General features: G+C 36.9%; 1 protein-coding gene across 3 annotated transcripts in view; it reads right to left on the bottom strand.

The window, feature by feature from the left end:
* The window catches only part of LOC113442826 (signal transducer and activator of transcription 5B), a 34,938-nt gene that overhangs the window by 13,343 nt on the left and 4,256 nt on the right, over positions 1-17,339 (bottom strand). For all 3 annotated transcript variants that reach the window (XM_026710630.2, XM_026710628.2, XM_026710631.2), the window contains exons 2-7: positions 2,653-2,793; positions 2,075-2,231; positions 1,876-1,965; positions 1,576-1,750; positions 695-825; positions 432-583 (exon numbers count right to left, since the gene is read on the bottom strand). In XM_026710630.2, the coding sequence (XP_026566415.1) occupies positions 432-583; positions 695-825; positions 1,576-1,750; positions 1,876-1,965; positions 2,075-2,231; positions 2,653-2,780 (833 nt within the window). In that variant the 5' untranslated portion in view covers positions 2,781-2,793. The remainder of the gene's footprint in view (positions 1-431; positions 584-694; positions 826-1,575; positions 1,751-1,875; positions 1,966-2,074; positions 2,232-2,652; positions 2,794-17,339) is intronic.

Raw genomic sequence — 17,339 nt, 5'->3', positions numbered from 1 at the left:
CATTGAAACACATAATCACACTTGGCAGCCTGCCCACATTTATGACTGCAGAATGTGTTTCAACTCCCGCCCACCTGGCTATCTGCCCCCACTTCTGCCCTTTTGGTTGTCCTGCACTCTGCACTAGGAGGGCCTACAAGGGGACGAAGAAGATGGTGAAGGTGAATTGGGGGTAGCGATGAGGACCAGGAGTAAGCAGTGCAGGGCAGGGCAACCAATAGAGCAGAGCTGGGGAGGAGATAGGTAAGTGGAGGAAGTTAAAGCAGAGCTGAGCACAAGGCAGAAAATCATGAATTCAAGAGGTTTAGACTATGAGTGGTAGCATAATGATTTTAAGCTGATGACATGCTTAACTCCCTCCACCCCAGCTCTGTCTATTCTTCTCCTACATCCTCTTTCCTCTCTAACCCGTTTCCTCTCATGCTCTCTACCATGCTTGCAGGCCATCTAAAGGCCCCTCGGGAGGGCCACCATTTCCTGCCAGTTGCTGCCTCCTCTTCCACTGGATCAACTCATCATCCAAGATTATAGTCTGCTGCTTGCGAAGCAAAGCCAGTGTCTGCTGGTGCTTTTCAGCCAGTTCCTGAGGAGTACAAAAAGCATTTGGAATTTGATGTTAACAACAGCAACAACAAACGCCTAATAGAAAAGAAAGTAGAAAGTCAGAATTAGGACTTGGGAGGATGGGACTTACTACACGATACTGTTGCAGTGTCTGAGCCTCCCGGTGTAGCCAAGCTTCCAGGGATGACTTCTTTTGCTGCAAAGTAGGTTCACGGACCATACGTTCCTGTGGGCTTAGCTGAGAAAGCTGACTAAATTGGGCTAGAAAGGAAGCATAAAGTTAATCCTTGCTTTGAATTACCTCAATCAGATCTCAACTCCCATGTACCCAAAGAGAGTTCCTTTGTTCAAGTTTATCTGTTTGGTAGTTTTATAGGTAGTCCTCAACATATTGCCCATTATGATTATATGTCATAATGGTTGTTAAACCAATTGATCATATAACTAACCCGCTCTTACAACGTATTTTGTGGCAACCATTAAATGAATACCACAGTTGTAAAGTGAACATTGTGATTGTTAGGTGAATTCCACGTTCATTAGGCAAACCAGTGGTTCACTATGGATTCAGTTTTGCTAAAAAACAGAAGTGCCAGTTTTCAACAAAACCATTGAAAAACATGGTTATATGATGCTGCCTACAGTGAGTACCTAAGTTCAGTCACATGACCATGGAGCGGGACTTGATTGTCAGAATCCAAGTTGTAAGTTCCATTTTTTTAAGTCAATCATAATTCTGAACAAACACTAAGTGACTGGCTATATGTCAAGGGCTACATGTATTACTTTCTTTTAAAATCCAGTTAAAGATCATTGAAAGGAATACTATCCATCCAGCTCACTTCACTTTGAATTGGTTCTGCAGAATTTTCAACTAGGCCTACCAGGAGATGCCAGAGTTGACATATCCAAATGTATGTTCTATTACTCCATCATGATATGTTAGTATTCGTATTATGAAGACTTGGTATTAGTATTAGAACTACAATCTTGGAAATGACACAGATATACCTTGTAGATGAAGGCTCTCTTGGTACTGGATGATGAAATATTCCTGATGCTGTTGAAGCTTTTTCAGTTGGTTCTCAGTGTCCTGAGTGAACAGCCGTAATTCATCAAAAGTTTGGTTGATCTGAAGATGTTTCTGAGTCACGGCATCAGCCATGCTGCTGGCCAGTAAAGGGCTCTGTAAATATGGGAATTTAACAATAGAAAAGGTATGGATATTACCACCAAATATATATATATATATATATCCATATTAAATATATAGGAAGGAAAAACATTTATGCAAAAGTAAATCATACTCACATTCCTAGCTTCTCGTACTAGACGTTGCTCGTGGTATAGGATGTGTCGAATACAGCGTACCAACTCCAGAGGGCAGTGTTTATATGTATTCTGTAAAGAAAGATTGAACCACCTAAGAATGGGAAACTAGCCTTTCACTTACTACAAGGTTTGAAAACACCATCTTTTACCTTCCAAACTCCCAGCATCTGTAACTCACCTGTAGCTGAGTGGCGTAATGACCAAGTTTGATCTTTAGAAGGAAGCCGTCCTCACCCACTTGGTGGTCTGCCTTTTTTTGAAGTTCCTGGATCAGTCCGTCCAACAATTGTGCAGCTCTGACACCTTCCTGAGGATTGTCAAGATCTATAGAATCCCTGAAAATTGGGTCACAAAGCAGAGGGGTATGTGCAGAAAAGTAAGCACTCTATTGATAGTGCAACAAAGAAACCTTTCTTATAATCTGGATCAAAATGAGAAGGCAAAGGCAGCATATGTTGCCATTTCTGGACATTCATACAATGGGCAAAAACTCTAGGTAGTGTTTGAATTACAGCCACAAGCTGGAACCGTAATTTTGATCAATATGTGATATAAAATGCAATGTCATATGATTGTATTGCTTAATGATGGAGAAAACCTTATTCAAGACCAGAACAATACAGCTATATAATATGCTTCCTGTGTAATGCAAGATAAAGGTTTGTTTCAACCATAAAAGATAAATATCCCATTCCATATCATCCCTCTGCAAGGCTGAAAATGCTGCTGGACAACCAGGTTTTCACTTTCACTTACCATGGCTGTGCCTCAATCCACTGGGAGAGGTAATGGCGAACCTCAATGGGGAAATGTTGTCCGTATAAGGCCTGCATTTGTCTTAGAGCGTCTCCTTGAAGTTGTTGAGCTTGGATCCACACGGCCATAACTTAGCACCTCCTAATGAAAACAAGGGAAAGCATAAAAACATTGCTTTTGGAATTCTTTCCAATCCCTTAATAATAATGCTACTCCAGGTCTGGTGGCTAAGAGTGAGGAAGAAACATTGCTTAGAAAGGAAAAGTCAATAGCATTCTTAGCTGTTGCCCAAAATTAAAAGATGGTTATTTCTCCACAGTTTCTGGCTTGGCCCTGCCCATTTTCAAGCTCTATCTTTATTTTGTTGCCTTCTCCCCAGATCAAATATGTGGTCCAGTTCTGTTCTGGTTTTGGAAAACTAATAATAACCTATAATAATAATAACAATAACAACAACAACCTGTTGATAAACATTTTTACATAATGTATTTCAAGTATTCTATTGTACTGCAAAATTTGATTTAGGCTAGGCATAAACTGTTATATGTGCATTTGAACATATATCAATAATAGGGCTGTGTAACCATTCAGATTCAAACAATAAAAGCCATTTTGGAATACACATTGGTGTGTGTACATAGCACCTGCCTACAATTATTTTAAGCTTTTTCCTAGGGTTGTAACATGCACCCTCTGAATCATTCTTTCCCCTTTAAATTTGAACAGCTGCCCAATCCCTCATCAATTTTTAAAAAGTAATCACCCATCCCTCCTCCCCTCTTAATCTAACATTTTAACATTGGTGAGGTAGGTTTCTAGGAAGCAAGGGTTAAACTAGACATACAGTTTAGGAAAAGTAGAGGAAGTAAGATGTAGAAGAAGCAGGGAAAAAACAGCATCCTTTTCAGTTACATATTGATATTCTCTGTGAACATTAACTCAAATTTCCCTTTTATAACTGATAAAGTGCATTAAGTTATCTCTTACTCTTAGAGACTGCATAGATAGAAACAATGTTCTCTATGATGATTTGCTCCTAATCTGGTCTTTCATGTCTTCTAGTAATGCACCCATTGCCCGGGTAACTGAGTCCCCTCACCCTGCTACTCATCATTCTCTTCCCTTTCCTCTTCCCTTCCCAGCATTAGAACCTTTGTCTTCTTCATAAGTTCCAATTAGTCATAGCAAATTGGAAACTAGGATTTAAAAAATTCCAGCATGAATAGGCGATCTGGTATCTTTTATATATCATTCATCTATGATGTTGTTATATAGATTTGGATCTGGTACCTGTCTGACAAAAGTTGCATTAAACATCAGACACACGGCTGTGTTTCATTAGTGAATCACAAGGCCTAACGCAAGCCATTGCCCACAAGTAGTTACACTTCTACAATAGCAACTTGTGCCTAAAGCTTTTGTGGCTGTTTCCCAGCTGCCCTGACAGGAAGGAACAGTTTCCTTCCAGAACATCAGCTGTCCCCAGCAGCCTGCTTTCTCCCCCAATCATTCAACAGCAACACCCACCCATACGCTTTTAGGCGTCTAGCAAGAGTGCCAGAAACTACTGTTACTGAAAGAATGAGTTGAAAACACCAACACATCACTTGATGTTTATTGTAAAGGCAAGAAAAAACTAGGAATAAATAAAATAACAACTGATGGAAAAAGACAAAATCTCCTGAAATAGTCCCAAGTTTTGAAAATATTTGTTTTTAATATTCTGATTCATTTTAAGTCCAGTCTACTTGCTAAATTTCTTGCAAATTTATAATATATAAGTATTTCTTAGGTATTTCTTAAAAAGCAAGTATTTCTTGCTTGTTAAAATATCCAATTAACATGTTATTATTTTCACTGTTGGTTTACTATGTTCTTTACATTGAAAAATAACATAAAAAACCCTTGATCCAACAAAATCAAATCATTTATATCACAGAGTTATCCCAATAAGCAGGTATTCTAGTTTAATCAAGAGAGTTTCCATTGTCCCTTGATTTCAGAAAATAGCTTGAATTTCATTAAATAGTGCTAAAGAAGGGATGTCACACTCATGTCATCACAGCTACATCATGTGACGTATTGGGACTCCTCCCCCCTTCACTAAAATCGGCATAGGCGTGGCCAGCACGTGATGCATCCAGCCTGGGGCTGGGAATTTGACAGCCCTAGGTTAATAATTCTGAAGAAAGTGAGTTTCTCAACTTTATACCCCCTTCCCAAGATAGCTCTTAAGTAGGAAGAAATTTGAATAGATCTCTAAAACTTAGGAGGAAGAAAGTGCTTCTACCTAACGTTTATTATCTCCATTACCTTGGTCACCTGAAACAAAGTTAAACCTATTAATGAGAGAACAGAAATTAACAGAGATGTTTTCAATGGTCTCAGAAGATTAATGCCAGAGTAGAGTTGGAAAAATCAGCTCCTGCTGACTTCCTTCTATTGCTGCTTCTCTATTTCAAAGTCAGTGATTGTATTCCTGAAACTAAAAATTGAAGTTAACTTATTAAAAAATAAACAAATAACTGATTTGACAGAGGCAACAATTATTTGCTGTGCTCAAAAAATCAAATATGCACAAATAAACTACCTACCAATCTCCATAATATTAAGCTTTTTTGGGGGAAAGAGGACATAAGAAAAAGAATAGCATATCTTACAAGATATTTTCCCAAAGAATGTCATCAGATACCTGGATCATATTACCATATGTGGTGGACATGCACAGAAGCTAAAAGATATTGGACAAAAATACATACATGGTTGGAAAAGATGATAAAACAACATATAGACTTAAAGCCTGAGATATTTTTATTGGGGATTCTACCTGACAATTATAGTAAAGAAAAATATATTTAATTATGCATATATTAACTGCAGAATTGTATTTGCTCAAAATTGGAAAAGTGAAAAGATTCTGATGAAGGAGGAGGTGATTAAGAAAATATTGGAATGTGCAGAAATAAGTAGGTTAATATTGGCAATTAGAGAACAAGAAGAAATGGAGTATTATATGATTTGGGATCTATTTTATAAATGGTTGGAAAATAAAGTAAAGAGATATAATGTTGAATAGGTTGAAATATGAATGTAAATAAGAAATGTATACAAATATTAATATGAGCACAAGATACACTGTATAACTAAAAGATGTTTTTTTTTAAATAAAAATAAAAAACTTTTTGGAAAAAAGACAGCCAAGCAAAGCCAAGAAAAAGTTTTTCAAAATTCCAGTTCCTAAACATTAGACCCAATTCTAACAAAGTTGGAGGAAACTTTCTTGCATATCAGAGTGAATGTTCATTTTTCTTATTAGCAAATTCACCTGAAAAACAAACACTGGGATTGTAAAGACATTTGTTTAGTAAGAATACAATGCCATTCAAAGTTGAATCTGAAGTTGTATCCACCTATAAATGAAAAGCAAGAAATCAAATTTTACTTACATATTGGTGATATTTCCTCCCCTTGGAGGCACCTGAATGAATTGAAGTTGACCAACTATGATTCACTCTGCAGCGGCTATTGCAGTGAGATCTTTCCTCTTTGCTTCTTGTCAGCCAATATTTGGCCAAAGATTGAGTACCTTGACAGTAGAAGACTGCTGCACTTAAGCAAGTCCCAGCACTCATCTAAGTCCATAACTCTCGTCCTCCACTTTATAAGCTGAAATTTGTCCTTCAGAAGAAAGTACTTGCAAATATCTACATTCAAAGATTCTTAACGAGCTAAAACAGATTAGATGCGGAATTACAGTACTAGGAAAAGCTTGTCTGGGCAATATTCCAAGGCTACAATGGTGACAAAACAATATTTCCTTACTGTCACAATGCAGAATCAACATGATAGTGTATTTCATTTTGGTTTAGAGATACGATTGTTAACTTTTTTTGCCAATGTTTCCTAAAATGTGGGCCATAAGCCACAGGAGCTTCAGTTACTGTAGAAGGTCCATGGACCTTTTGCCTGCAATGAGATGGAAAGGAGAAAAATACTGTCTAAGTCTAGGAGAATACTAGAGAGAAATGGGAAGCAACAGTATCAGACCATATTCTCTTTAGGTTGCACATATGTGCTACTGTATACATTATTTACTGGCATAAGGTTTGCCACGAAGACCATATAGAGTTACATATATTAGTTAATAATTATTATATTACTAACTATTCCTTCCTTTGGCTTACTCTATAAATCCCTTTCTCACTCCACTCAGCAGGGTCCCATTTTTTGAGGTCTGGTTTGTTGGCTCACAGGCCTAGCTCTTAGATCCATGCAGAGAAGAAGGGAAAGGTGCCCATTCTACAGAGGCAAGCAAGAATTTACAAGTAGTTCCAGTTTAGCAACCAGAATTAGAACCAACAACTTGGTTGTTAAACAAAGCAGTCATTAAGTGAAACAGCAACTATGTTCATGATCTTTCTTCAGTTGTCTTTGGCTTTGCAGTCCTATAAAGGTTATAAATGTGATGGTTGTTTTAAAGTTACTTTTTCATCACTATCATAACTATGAACAGTTGCTGGATAAGGTGGTTGCTAAACAAGGACCATCTGTAATTAGTTCTACTATTGCTGCGATCCTGATACAAATATGTAGATCAGACTCAGCAGTTATTATTTTTCAGAGCAAACATCACCATCAGAGGAGAGATTTTTTTTAATGAAGGAAAAACTGGCTGATTTGAGGTTTTAATGACAAATTTGTGTATGCAAATTCTAGTTTTTTATTTTTATTCAACAAGAAATATAAATAAAAACTTTAGATCTGCTGAATAGCCAATTACAGCACAATAGAAAGACCAGCATTAACAAGATGTTCTAATTAAATATTTGGTATAATAAATAAGAAAATATATTCCCTAGACTGAAAAATATCCCCATAATTCAATTAGTATTGTGATTAGTAAAATACAAATTAAAGTGTTACTGAATTTATAATACCTTTGGTCATTGTGTTTTATTTCAATCACCAGATACTAAAATTACAAGGAAGAATTAGTAGGTATACTTGGAAGCCTAATTATATGTTACTATAGCTGCCTTCTTTCTTGCTTCCTCACTCCATCATTCTGGTAAATGAGATACATACATGCAGCCCTTCAAAATAATACATCAAAAAATACCAATCATGAATTAAGATTGGCTTTATTGTAAAGTCACAGTAACAAAATTCTGCAAATCTAAAAGAACTATCCTTACTTTTTATTCCCCTAAAAACTAGGGGAAATCATTTCTTAGAACCTACAGCCATTTGATCTTGTAGGGTTCAACTTGAGGCCATTTCTCCCCATCCAAATATTGTGAGCTCTGAAGGACCACACTTACTAGGAGCTTCAGACTTGATTTTCCTTCAACTCTAGTCAATATTGAACTGGATCTGACCACAGAAAAAGACTAAATTGAAAGCTGATGAGAGATCAAGGAGAACCAAGATGGTTCCATTATTCTTTTCCAATAAAATGGGCTGTAAACTATATTAGTTATTTTTACAGACTATTATTGATAAAAGATTATTAGATAGAAAAGGCAAGTATTACTTCCTGTCTCACTGGAAAACATTGTTTTTGTTCAATAATCATCATCATCATGACAATCCAAACACCCACCTAAAACCAGAGATAATCAGAGTGCCTCTTGTAGATTTTCAAGTACAGTCATAAAGATACTCAACTTTTGCTTCTTCTCAACAGCTCATATTTAAAGCATAATTTTCTACCTCTCAGAATAGAGGCCTGCAGGTAGCAAGATGAGTATCTATGAGAGACATTATTCTTTATGAATTTGTCTAATCCTCTTTCAGAACTATCTAAATTAGTAGCCATAAGTGCATTTAAAATTGTCCAATAAAGAACATATTTATAAAAATGCAGAGAACATTTTAGGCTAAGCTTTTTTGTCCTCAAGTAGGAAATACATTTCTTACAGATGAAATGAAAGCCGAACAAAAACTGATGAGTTGTACAACTGTTGCCTCTCCTATAAGCATGCAACACAAAATAAAGTTAGGCAAGTTATAGTTGTGTTACAGGTTTGGATAACACCTATGTTTTATATAAAGGTCAAATGAACATGATACATATTCTACTTACACGATTAGCATATTCATAGATTAAAAATATGTGTTAATAAAAAAGAAGCTACCATTTTCCCACCTTGTGTCATGGCATTCTTCTCCTTTATACAAAATTCTCTCTAACCTAGCTCTATGTAACTCCACGTGAATGAATGTAACTACTTCCTTTTTCAAACAAAATACAGAAAACACACTATCATTAAAAAGGAACTTGTAAGTGTAGCATGCAAATACCAGAACTTCGGGTTCACCCCAACCAAATTTAAATTAAGATGCTAATACAAAGTTAGTCCTAGATTTATGACCATAATTAGGGCCCAATTTTCCACTGTTAAGCAAGGTAGTTGTTAAGTGAGTTGTACCCAATCATGGTTATTAAGCATATCGTTGTAGTTGTTAAGTAAATTATATGGTTGTTGGCTTCCTTTATTGCCTTTGCTTGTTGGAAACTGGCTGGGAAGGTTGCAGAGGTCAATCACATGATCCCAGGACACTGCAACCATGACAAATACCGTATTTTTCAGTCTATAAGATGCTCTGGACCATAAGATGCACATTACCTTTAGAGGAGGAAAGCAAGGGAAGAAAAAAATCTGCCTATGCCTCCCAGCATCCATCCAGTATTGCAGCACATAGCAAACAGCCTGATCAGCTTCAGTAGATTATTGCAGCCCCAGCACGTGGCTCATCAGGGCTCTGCTCCATTGCGCCCACCACTGGTCAACTGAGCTGAGCTGCTGCCACCACTGTCAGGAAATGCAGGAGCCTTCGCTTCTGAGCAGCTGATTGTTAGATCAGCCTTGCAGAATACCACCAATCAGCTGTTCTAAGTTGCGGAGTTCACCCATACCACCTATCACCGTCTATCACCTCCTGTTCGCCGCCCATCTGTTTGCTGCTTACCCGGGCTGTGGCAAACAGGCCACAGCGATCAGTGGAGAAAGGACAGTGGCGAACAGGCCACAATAGGCAGAGGTGGCAGTGGTGATCCCTGCTGCCTAGATTTGCAGTATTCTGGGAGGCCAATCCAACTGCCAATCAGCTGCTCGGCAGCGAAGGCTCCAGCACTTCCTGGCAGTGGCACACAACCCCCCTCCTCCTGCTCTATAAGACACACAGACATTTCTACCCACTTTTGGAGAAAGTGCGTCTTATAGTGAGAAAAATACAGTATATGTTGATTGCTAAGTGCCTGAATTTTGATCACATGACCATGGAAATGCTGCAATAGTTATATGTATGAGGATCAAGCATAAGTCGCTTTTTTTCAGTTTCCCTATAACTTTGAATGGCAACTAAATGAATACTTGTAAAGTAAGAATTACGTGTATGTTCATATTAAAGCATATTCAGAGAGGCACTCTTATTTCACATTCTCCATTGCATTAAACATATTTATAAAATTAGTGTGCCTTACCACTAATTTTAAGACCTAGTAGCTCTAGCTATAGACCTAGGGGAACTTGCAATCTTTTAATAGCTGTTCTGTGCATCTGATCCCAGCCATGCCATAGAAGCAAATGCTTCGGCTCATTTTGTTGCCTGCCTCCTGGCCAAACACTTTTGAGTGGATTCATTGCACAATCAGTATGTGATTTATGGAGCATCCTGCTTTGACTGTGGAAACATATAGGGTGGAAAGAGGGAAGTGAAACCAAAGAAAGGTATTAGACCAGGGCTCACCAACCTTTCAGACTTCAGGGACAACTAAATTCATAATTTTAAATCCCGCAGACCACTAATATGATCTGCATAATGACAAGCTGGGTGGGTGTGGCTAGGTGGTCATGTGACTGGGTAGACATGGCCAATTTGATGTCATTCGTGTTGGGGGGGCACCTCGCCAGCCTCTACTCGCCCCTCCCCTCCCAGCCACTCCTCCCTTGCCCACCCAGGTTCCAACAGGAAGCAGTTGTTGGAGCTAAGCAGCCACCATGAGAAAGAGTTTGCAAAACAGCTGGCTCAGTTCAAATTGGATCTGACCAAGAAGGAGGTTCAGCAGAAGCATCTCACTGAGGACTACGAGCATACAGTAGGGTTTCCAAGCAGAGGAAAGACCTGCAGGAGTGCAAGGCCAGTACTGGTGTCTTGAGGCTCACTGAGATGGTCAGCCAGTTCCAGGCCATCTGGAACCTCTGGCTCTTCGCCACCAGTAGTGCTTACTCCAGCCTTTGCCTAAAGCTTCACACCAGGAGGCTTAAGTAGATCCCAAGTCGGAATTTCTTCCCCCCTCTGACCCACACAAAAAGGCCCCAAAGGGGGAGGCTCTCTGCAACAACACAAACATTCATTGCACATATCTGGCCCAGGGACTGTAGTTTGAAGACCCCTGATTTAGTGCAATATAAAAAATGCAAATAATTTTTCTGCCGACCACCAACATTTTCTCCACGGACCACCGGTTGGTGACTGCTGTATTAGACTATGCCCATCCTCATAGTTGTGAGATACAAATAATGTGAGAAGTGATTCCCCTGCATCTATTTTCAAACCAAATTATTTGGTCAAGTTGTGTGATGCAGTGCCAAAGTTATTAAGAAAATTCTGTGGGTCCTTCAAACCCCTTCAACTTCTTTTTTAAGAGGAAAAGGAGAAATGGGGGTTCATGATTGTCAGAACACTTAACCCCCCCTCCCCTCCCTATCTCAAATAAAATAACCTGTCCTTTAAAAGCTATCCTTAACATATAAGAAATGCTGAAGAAGAAATGATGTTAAAAAGTGGGATATAATAAGTGCAGAGCTTTCAATCAGAGATGTCATAAGCAGGCATGTTTGGCTGTCAAGGAAGGTCACAGCTTATTTAATTTTCAAAACAGAATAGCTATTTGGGAATTGTTTAAAAAAACGCTCTATCTGTTTGCGTAAGATGTAAAAGTAGACAACAATTGATTGGCCTTCTCGATCTAATTTACTGGGAAAACAGAAAATGTTTATCAATTAGGGAATAAAAATATGAATATACTTACTCCCAACATAAAATGTTTAAAATAAAAACATATACTCTCCAATGCCTAAGATATTGAAGAATTTGTTGAAGCAGTTTGGCTATAAACAGGATTTGAAATATTGCATGCATACATGCATGCAATTAAAAGGAGAGAAGTCATTTTGTCAGATTATAAATTAAGACCAAGTTAAGGCCATATTATTGGCTTTAGTGTACCATGGAAACAGAATTGTAAAGCCAACCTGTTTTGCCAAAGGTACAAGCGTCAAATGGTAGCCTGAAATAAATAGGGAATAAGTCTTCTGTAGATTAAGTTGCTTTTGCCAATGAATGTAGGCCACTTGCTATTTTACTGCCTGGGTCAGTCAGATGGGAGAACCTGTTTTATCAGCAGTCTGACTCCAGCCATACCATACAGGAAGTGGTGCCTGCAAAAAGCTGCCACCATCAACACTTCCCTTGGAGGGAAAAACAATTAAAAGGTGACACACCTTCTGTCAATTGACAGATGCTTATAGCTGTCCTGACTCCTGACCCAAGCATGCAAGTATTTATTAAAGCCCTATTCTCTTACCAAGTTGTCTTTCTTTGACCTCTTTCAGAAACGGCTGGCCTATTTCTGTCCTACAACAACGGCTAGAAAAAGACTGGACAATGTGGGACTTAGAAAAGCAAAAATACATTTCTAAATTTCAAAATCTAAGAATGAAATTAAAAATCGATCTGCTGTACAACAGAAACTAGTACCAAAAGACAAATTTGGAAAACACAGAAGGTATCAGGCAGCATTGTATTTTGTCCTACTCATAGACACAGCATGATTGAATAACCTTAGATCAAAATATTCAAATATCTGAATATCCATACTTCCTGTCTCTTTCAATAAACTACACAATATTTGAAAACACATGAAGTTAGGATTCAAGGAACTGCCGCGTAGCTTAGACATAATTAATTATTTTACCCAGTAACAGAAAAAAATGTTGTTTCTTACATGTATCACAGCAATACTTACTCCAAATCCACGACATAAAAACCTTTTTTCGAAAAAAGGCTTTTTTTATTATAACTCACCCATGAATATGAAAACCCAGCATTATACCAACGTTACATAGCTATTGGGGCAAGGGAATTATTATTCAAGTCCTTGAACAAGAAACTCCCAATAAAGACTATTAAGTGCCTGTGAAGAAATCTTTGGTGTACTTGGAATATGTATAATTTTCCTAGAAGCATAAAAATTTAAAATTGATAGCAACAATAGCAGAAGCAAGTAGCCATAGAGGAATATCTTTCTGTAAAATAATTTAGAATAAAGGGGCTTGCCCTGTACCCCACAGAAATCTATCTGAAAACTCATAGGCTGTGGGAAGACAAAGGCCCAAACTAGCACATGTTTCTAAAAAAAAAGTTGTGCCATATCTAGCATTGTATTCATATTCATAACACACCGTGTTTTGAAATCTGAACATTCATAATCTAGATTCTTTCAGTGCAACAACAGTAGACAAATTAAAAAAAACCATCTATATACAGAAATCAGATAAATCTCAATACTTCTAGTATATTTTTTCAGTATATTTCTACATAAAAATAATAAATATATCATGCTTGGGCAAACCTATAAGGACATTTTGCACAATCAGTGCAACTTATATGGACTCCTAAAATACATAGCACATTCTCCTAAATGCTAGGACTGTGCTGTGTGCAGTTCTTGTGTAATGGTACCTCTGCAGTATTCACCATTAATTGGTTCTGGGAGGCACAACAAGCATCAAAAATGATGAGTACCGAACTTATTTTTCCATAAGGTGTTGAGTCACAAGTGTTGAGCTGAGATTGACAAATTCTAGCTTGAGCATCAAGTATCAAACAAATTATCAGTACCAGGACAAAAATTTTAACTCAAAATGTGTTGAATACCAAATTTGGTAAGTTTCACAGCAGTTGAGTACCAAGACACTACTATAAGCAATTTCAGACTGGATATGTATTTGTCTGTTTGCAAGCAAGGTTAGAATAGCCATAGTTCACTCACACATCAGAGATGGGTGGCTAGTGCAAATGAGAGGAAGAGTGAAAAATAACAAATAACTTATTGAGCCAGAAGAGTCAGGGTTCAAATCAGAAGAAATTTTATGAAGGCAAGTCAAATTAGGATTTCAAAACTATTTGTGATCAATACCTGAAAATCTGAGGTACTCTTGCAACACAATTACTGTGGTCAGTATTGTCATACACAAAACATCCCTATACCAGAATGCAAGCAAACTGTTGGCTGCAGTTATCCACAATTTTATGTTCTAAGAATGCTTTTACAATCTATGTAATACCCAGAAACATACTTAAAGTGCATAATATGTTTGAGGCCAGGGTTCTGCTCTCACAACCTTCCACCACTTTTAAAAAAGGGAATATTAAATAGAGCAGGAAAGGAGAGATGCCAAAGAATGTGAAAGTGCTACTGGGCACAATATTAAGGTACCTTCTTAGAAATTTAGATATTAGGAAGTAACACTGTGCTGTACTAGACTTGAAGGAAAAATTGTATTTCCAAGTGTTCAAACCTGCTTTTAGAAGTTGCTGATAGATGGCACATTAGCACCCCTGCTTGCTCCAAAGCACTTTTTCTCCTCTGACTTCAGACAGTTGTCCACACTTATTAGGGAGTCAATGAACTCTGAACTGTCCTGAAGGAAAAGATTTATATGTAGGAAAATGAGGAGGGGGGATGTTTTTGTTCTAGAAATTTGCTATTACTTAACAAGTAGCAACAATCTTGTGAAGATAATGCAGAATGACCAGGGTGAATATGAGTCTGCTGAAGTGCATGGCCCACTAACAGATACAGAAAAGTGACAGGTTAGTAATTGGAGTCCAGATTGACATAGGTTGCAAAATACACATGACCTTTAATACACCACTTACTTCTCCCAATTTAGAATACTACACACTAGCATGTTCCTCATGTTATCATGGTAACAAATATACTGTACTCTACTCACTGTCAAATCTCACTAAGCAGCAAATACAATAAGAAGTCCTGCTACCAGAATTACACACAAAAGATCTGCTAGTGTATATTCTGTTCCGGGGAGGGGAAAAGCATGCTGTTAAGATAATCTAATAGTGAATAATTATACTTTGGGAATGGAATCATATTCTAGATGATATGTTAAAGGTAAATAAATATAAATATATCTAAAAATATATAATATATCTAAAATATGGATCTTGTTAAAGCTATGTGGTTATCTGCATTCTAGAAGAATAAAAGGGATAGCACTGAGAATGCAATTATAATGCTAAAGTCTAAATATAATGCAATAGTAAAATATTGTTCAAAAATTAAATTCCACAACAATTCTAAATGCAGCATAATTCAGAAAAAGCTTTAGCAAAGATGGCATGCAATTGAAGACCTGAAGTCCCAGTACTCTATTCTGAATTTTGCAATGACTCAATTCAGCCCCTTCTGTCACTTACTGAGATACTCCCCCCTCCATTCACTGTCATACTACCAAATGTCAAGTATTAGTCATTTCCATATGAAGTGCAGTGTAAGCAAAGTGTGATCCTTCAGATACAGTTTAACTACAGTTTGTTCCATTTTCTTCTGCTGGCTATCTATGTATCTATGTATCTATCTATGTATGTATCTATCTATCCATCCATCCATCCATCCATCCAACGAATTATATGACCACTCAACTCATGCACAGTGATTCCAAGTGGTTCACATTAAAAATGTACCTATGCTTGTTCTAATAACTAGTTTCCCTTCCTTTTGAGTTCCCCATTTCTTTCAATATTCTGTCCTCTTAACCATCCCTTTGGCACCCTACATGAAGTGGTTCCATATATTTCTGCATCTATGAGTCAGGTATGTATGACACTTTGCCTTTGCTGTTATTTACAATTTCATGCTTTGGCAAGAATGTCCTTTGATATCATATTTGATTTGTTATTAGAATCATTTGCTTGAGTTTTAAAACAATCAAAGGAAATTTGTAGTTCAAACATGGCTGAAGTGGAACATGACATGTTATTATGTGCTATTAATATTTAGGATCTTATTGATAAATTTGTGGATATTGGCCAGTCATTTATCAAGTTCTTCCATAGGGAAGTCTAATGTGCTTTCAATTGGATCTAGACTACCTGAGAAATTTCCAAGGGGATTTGGTTAATTGAATAAAATTTCTTAATTGCTTTGAAATAATAATTAAGTAAACAAAACTTATTTGCTTAAACAATATAAATTGTTTAACTCAGATTCATAGTGATATAAATAGATGCCTGAAAATTGTAATAGCCTCATGGAGAAGGCAAATATAACATTGAGACAGAGAGAGGGAGAGAAAGGAGGAAAGGATTCCTTGTTAATTGTTATTTTAAGAAAGAGGTAAAGTATTAAATTTTTAAATGGGCTGGCAAATCTCCCAATTTTCTTTGGGGTGTAATTTCTAGATTTTCCATTATATTATTGGGTCGGTATTTTGAATTCTGTGTCTTTTAAGACTTCAAATTACCCTTGTTAAAAAAAATAATTATGATACAATGGAAAGTTATTATTTGGCTCTTTTCATATCTTTGGCAAGGACTTGATTCCTCATTTTCTTGAGAAGTTGTTCTTTTTCAGATTTAAAGGTTGGAAGATTAATAATAATGTGATTGGACACACAAGGAATTTGTCTTGATGCAAATACTCTCAGTGTACATAAAAGAAAAGATACATTCATCAAGAGTCAAAAATCATAAGGTATAACACAATAATAGTCATAGGGTACAATAAGCAATCAAATAATACTAGGAAACAGTCAATAAAAATTGTTAGGATACAAGCAATAAGGTTACAGTCATACAGTCATAAGTGAAAGGACATGGGTGAAAGGAAGGATGGGAGGATTAATAGTAATAGCACTGCAGACTTAGTAAATAGTTGGATAGTGTTGAGGGAATTATTTGTTTAACAGAGTGATGGCGTTCAGAAAAAAACTGTTCTTGTGTTTAGTTGTTCTGTTCAATGATAGAAGTCATATAAAAATTTATATTTGGGATATCCAAATATTGGAAAGATTATGCAGGGGTTCATGTTTATCATCATCATCATTATCATTTCATGGGTAGAAAGGACTATTAATACTTTAAAGCAGAATGCAGTACTAAGTAGGTAGCAGTACCTAACTGATCTTATCTTGCCTCAGAAGCTAACTAAAATTGGGTTAGTCAGTACTTTGATGGAAGACCATCTAGGAATCCTAGGACTGTAAGGTATTCAGACAAAAGAAAATTATCTAGAAGGTAATATAAAGTACTTCCATACTGTTGCCAAAAAAGTTACTTGGCCGTGTCACAGAAGTTGCCAGAAGATGAGCTTAACTCAAGAGAAACTTTAAAATATATCAGCAAAACAAGTTTTAGAATAGGGAATAGTGGAATAGATGCAAAAAATAAAGTCAGTACTGAGTGTCAAATGATGAGTTGAAGAAGCCAGCCAAAACTTTGGAGTCCTTAAAACTTGTCTTTGCAGTGCATCTGTATTCTAAGACAAAATAACATTATTTAATGAATATGCAATTATATGCATATATGCAAATATATTTAATGAATATGAAATATATTTTGGCTGCCAAGTCAAATTGGGTCTGAGAGCTATCAAACAA

This window comes from Pseudonaja textilis, chromosome Z (genome assembly GCF_049901715.1).
Source record: "Pseudonaja textilis isolate UNSWEBS1 chromosome Z, rPseTex1.2, whole genome shotgun sequence".
In the NCBI taxonomy this organism is placed as follows: Eukaryota; Metazoa; Chordata; class Lepidosauria; order Squamata; family Elapidae; genus Pseudonaja; species Pseudonaja textilis.
The sequence above is the reverse complement of the archived record's forward strand: the minus strand, read 5'-3'. Positions and strand labels throughout refer to the sequence as shown.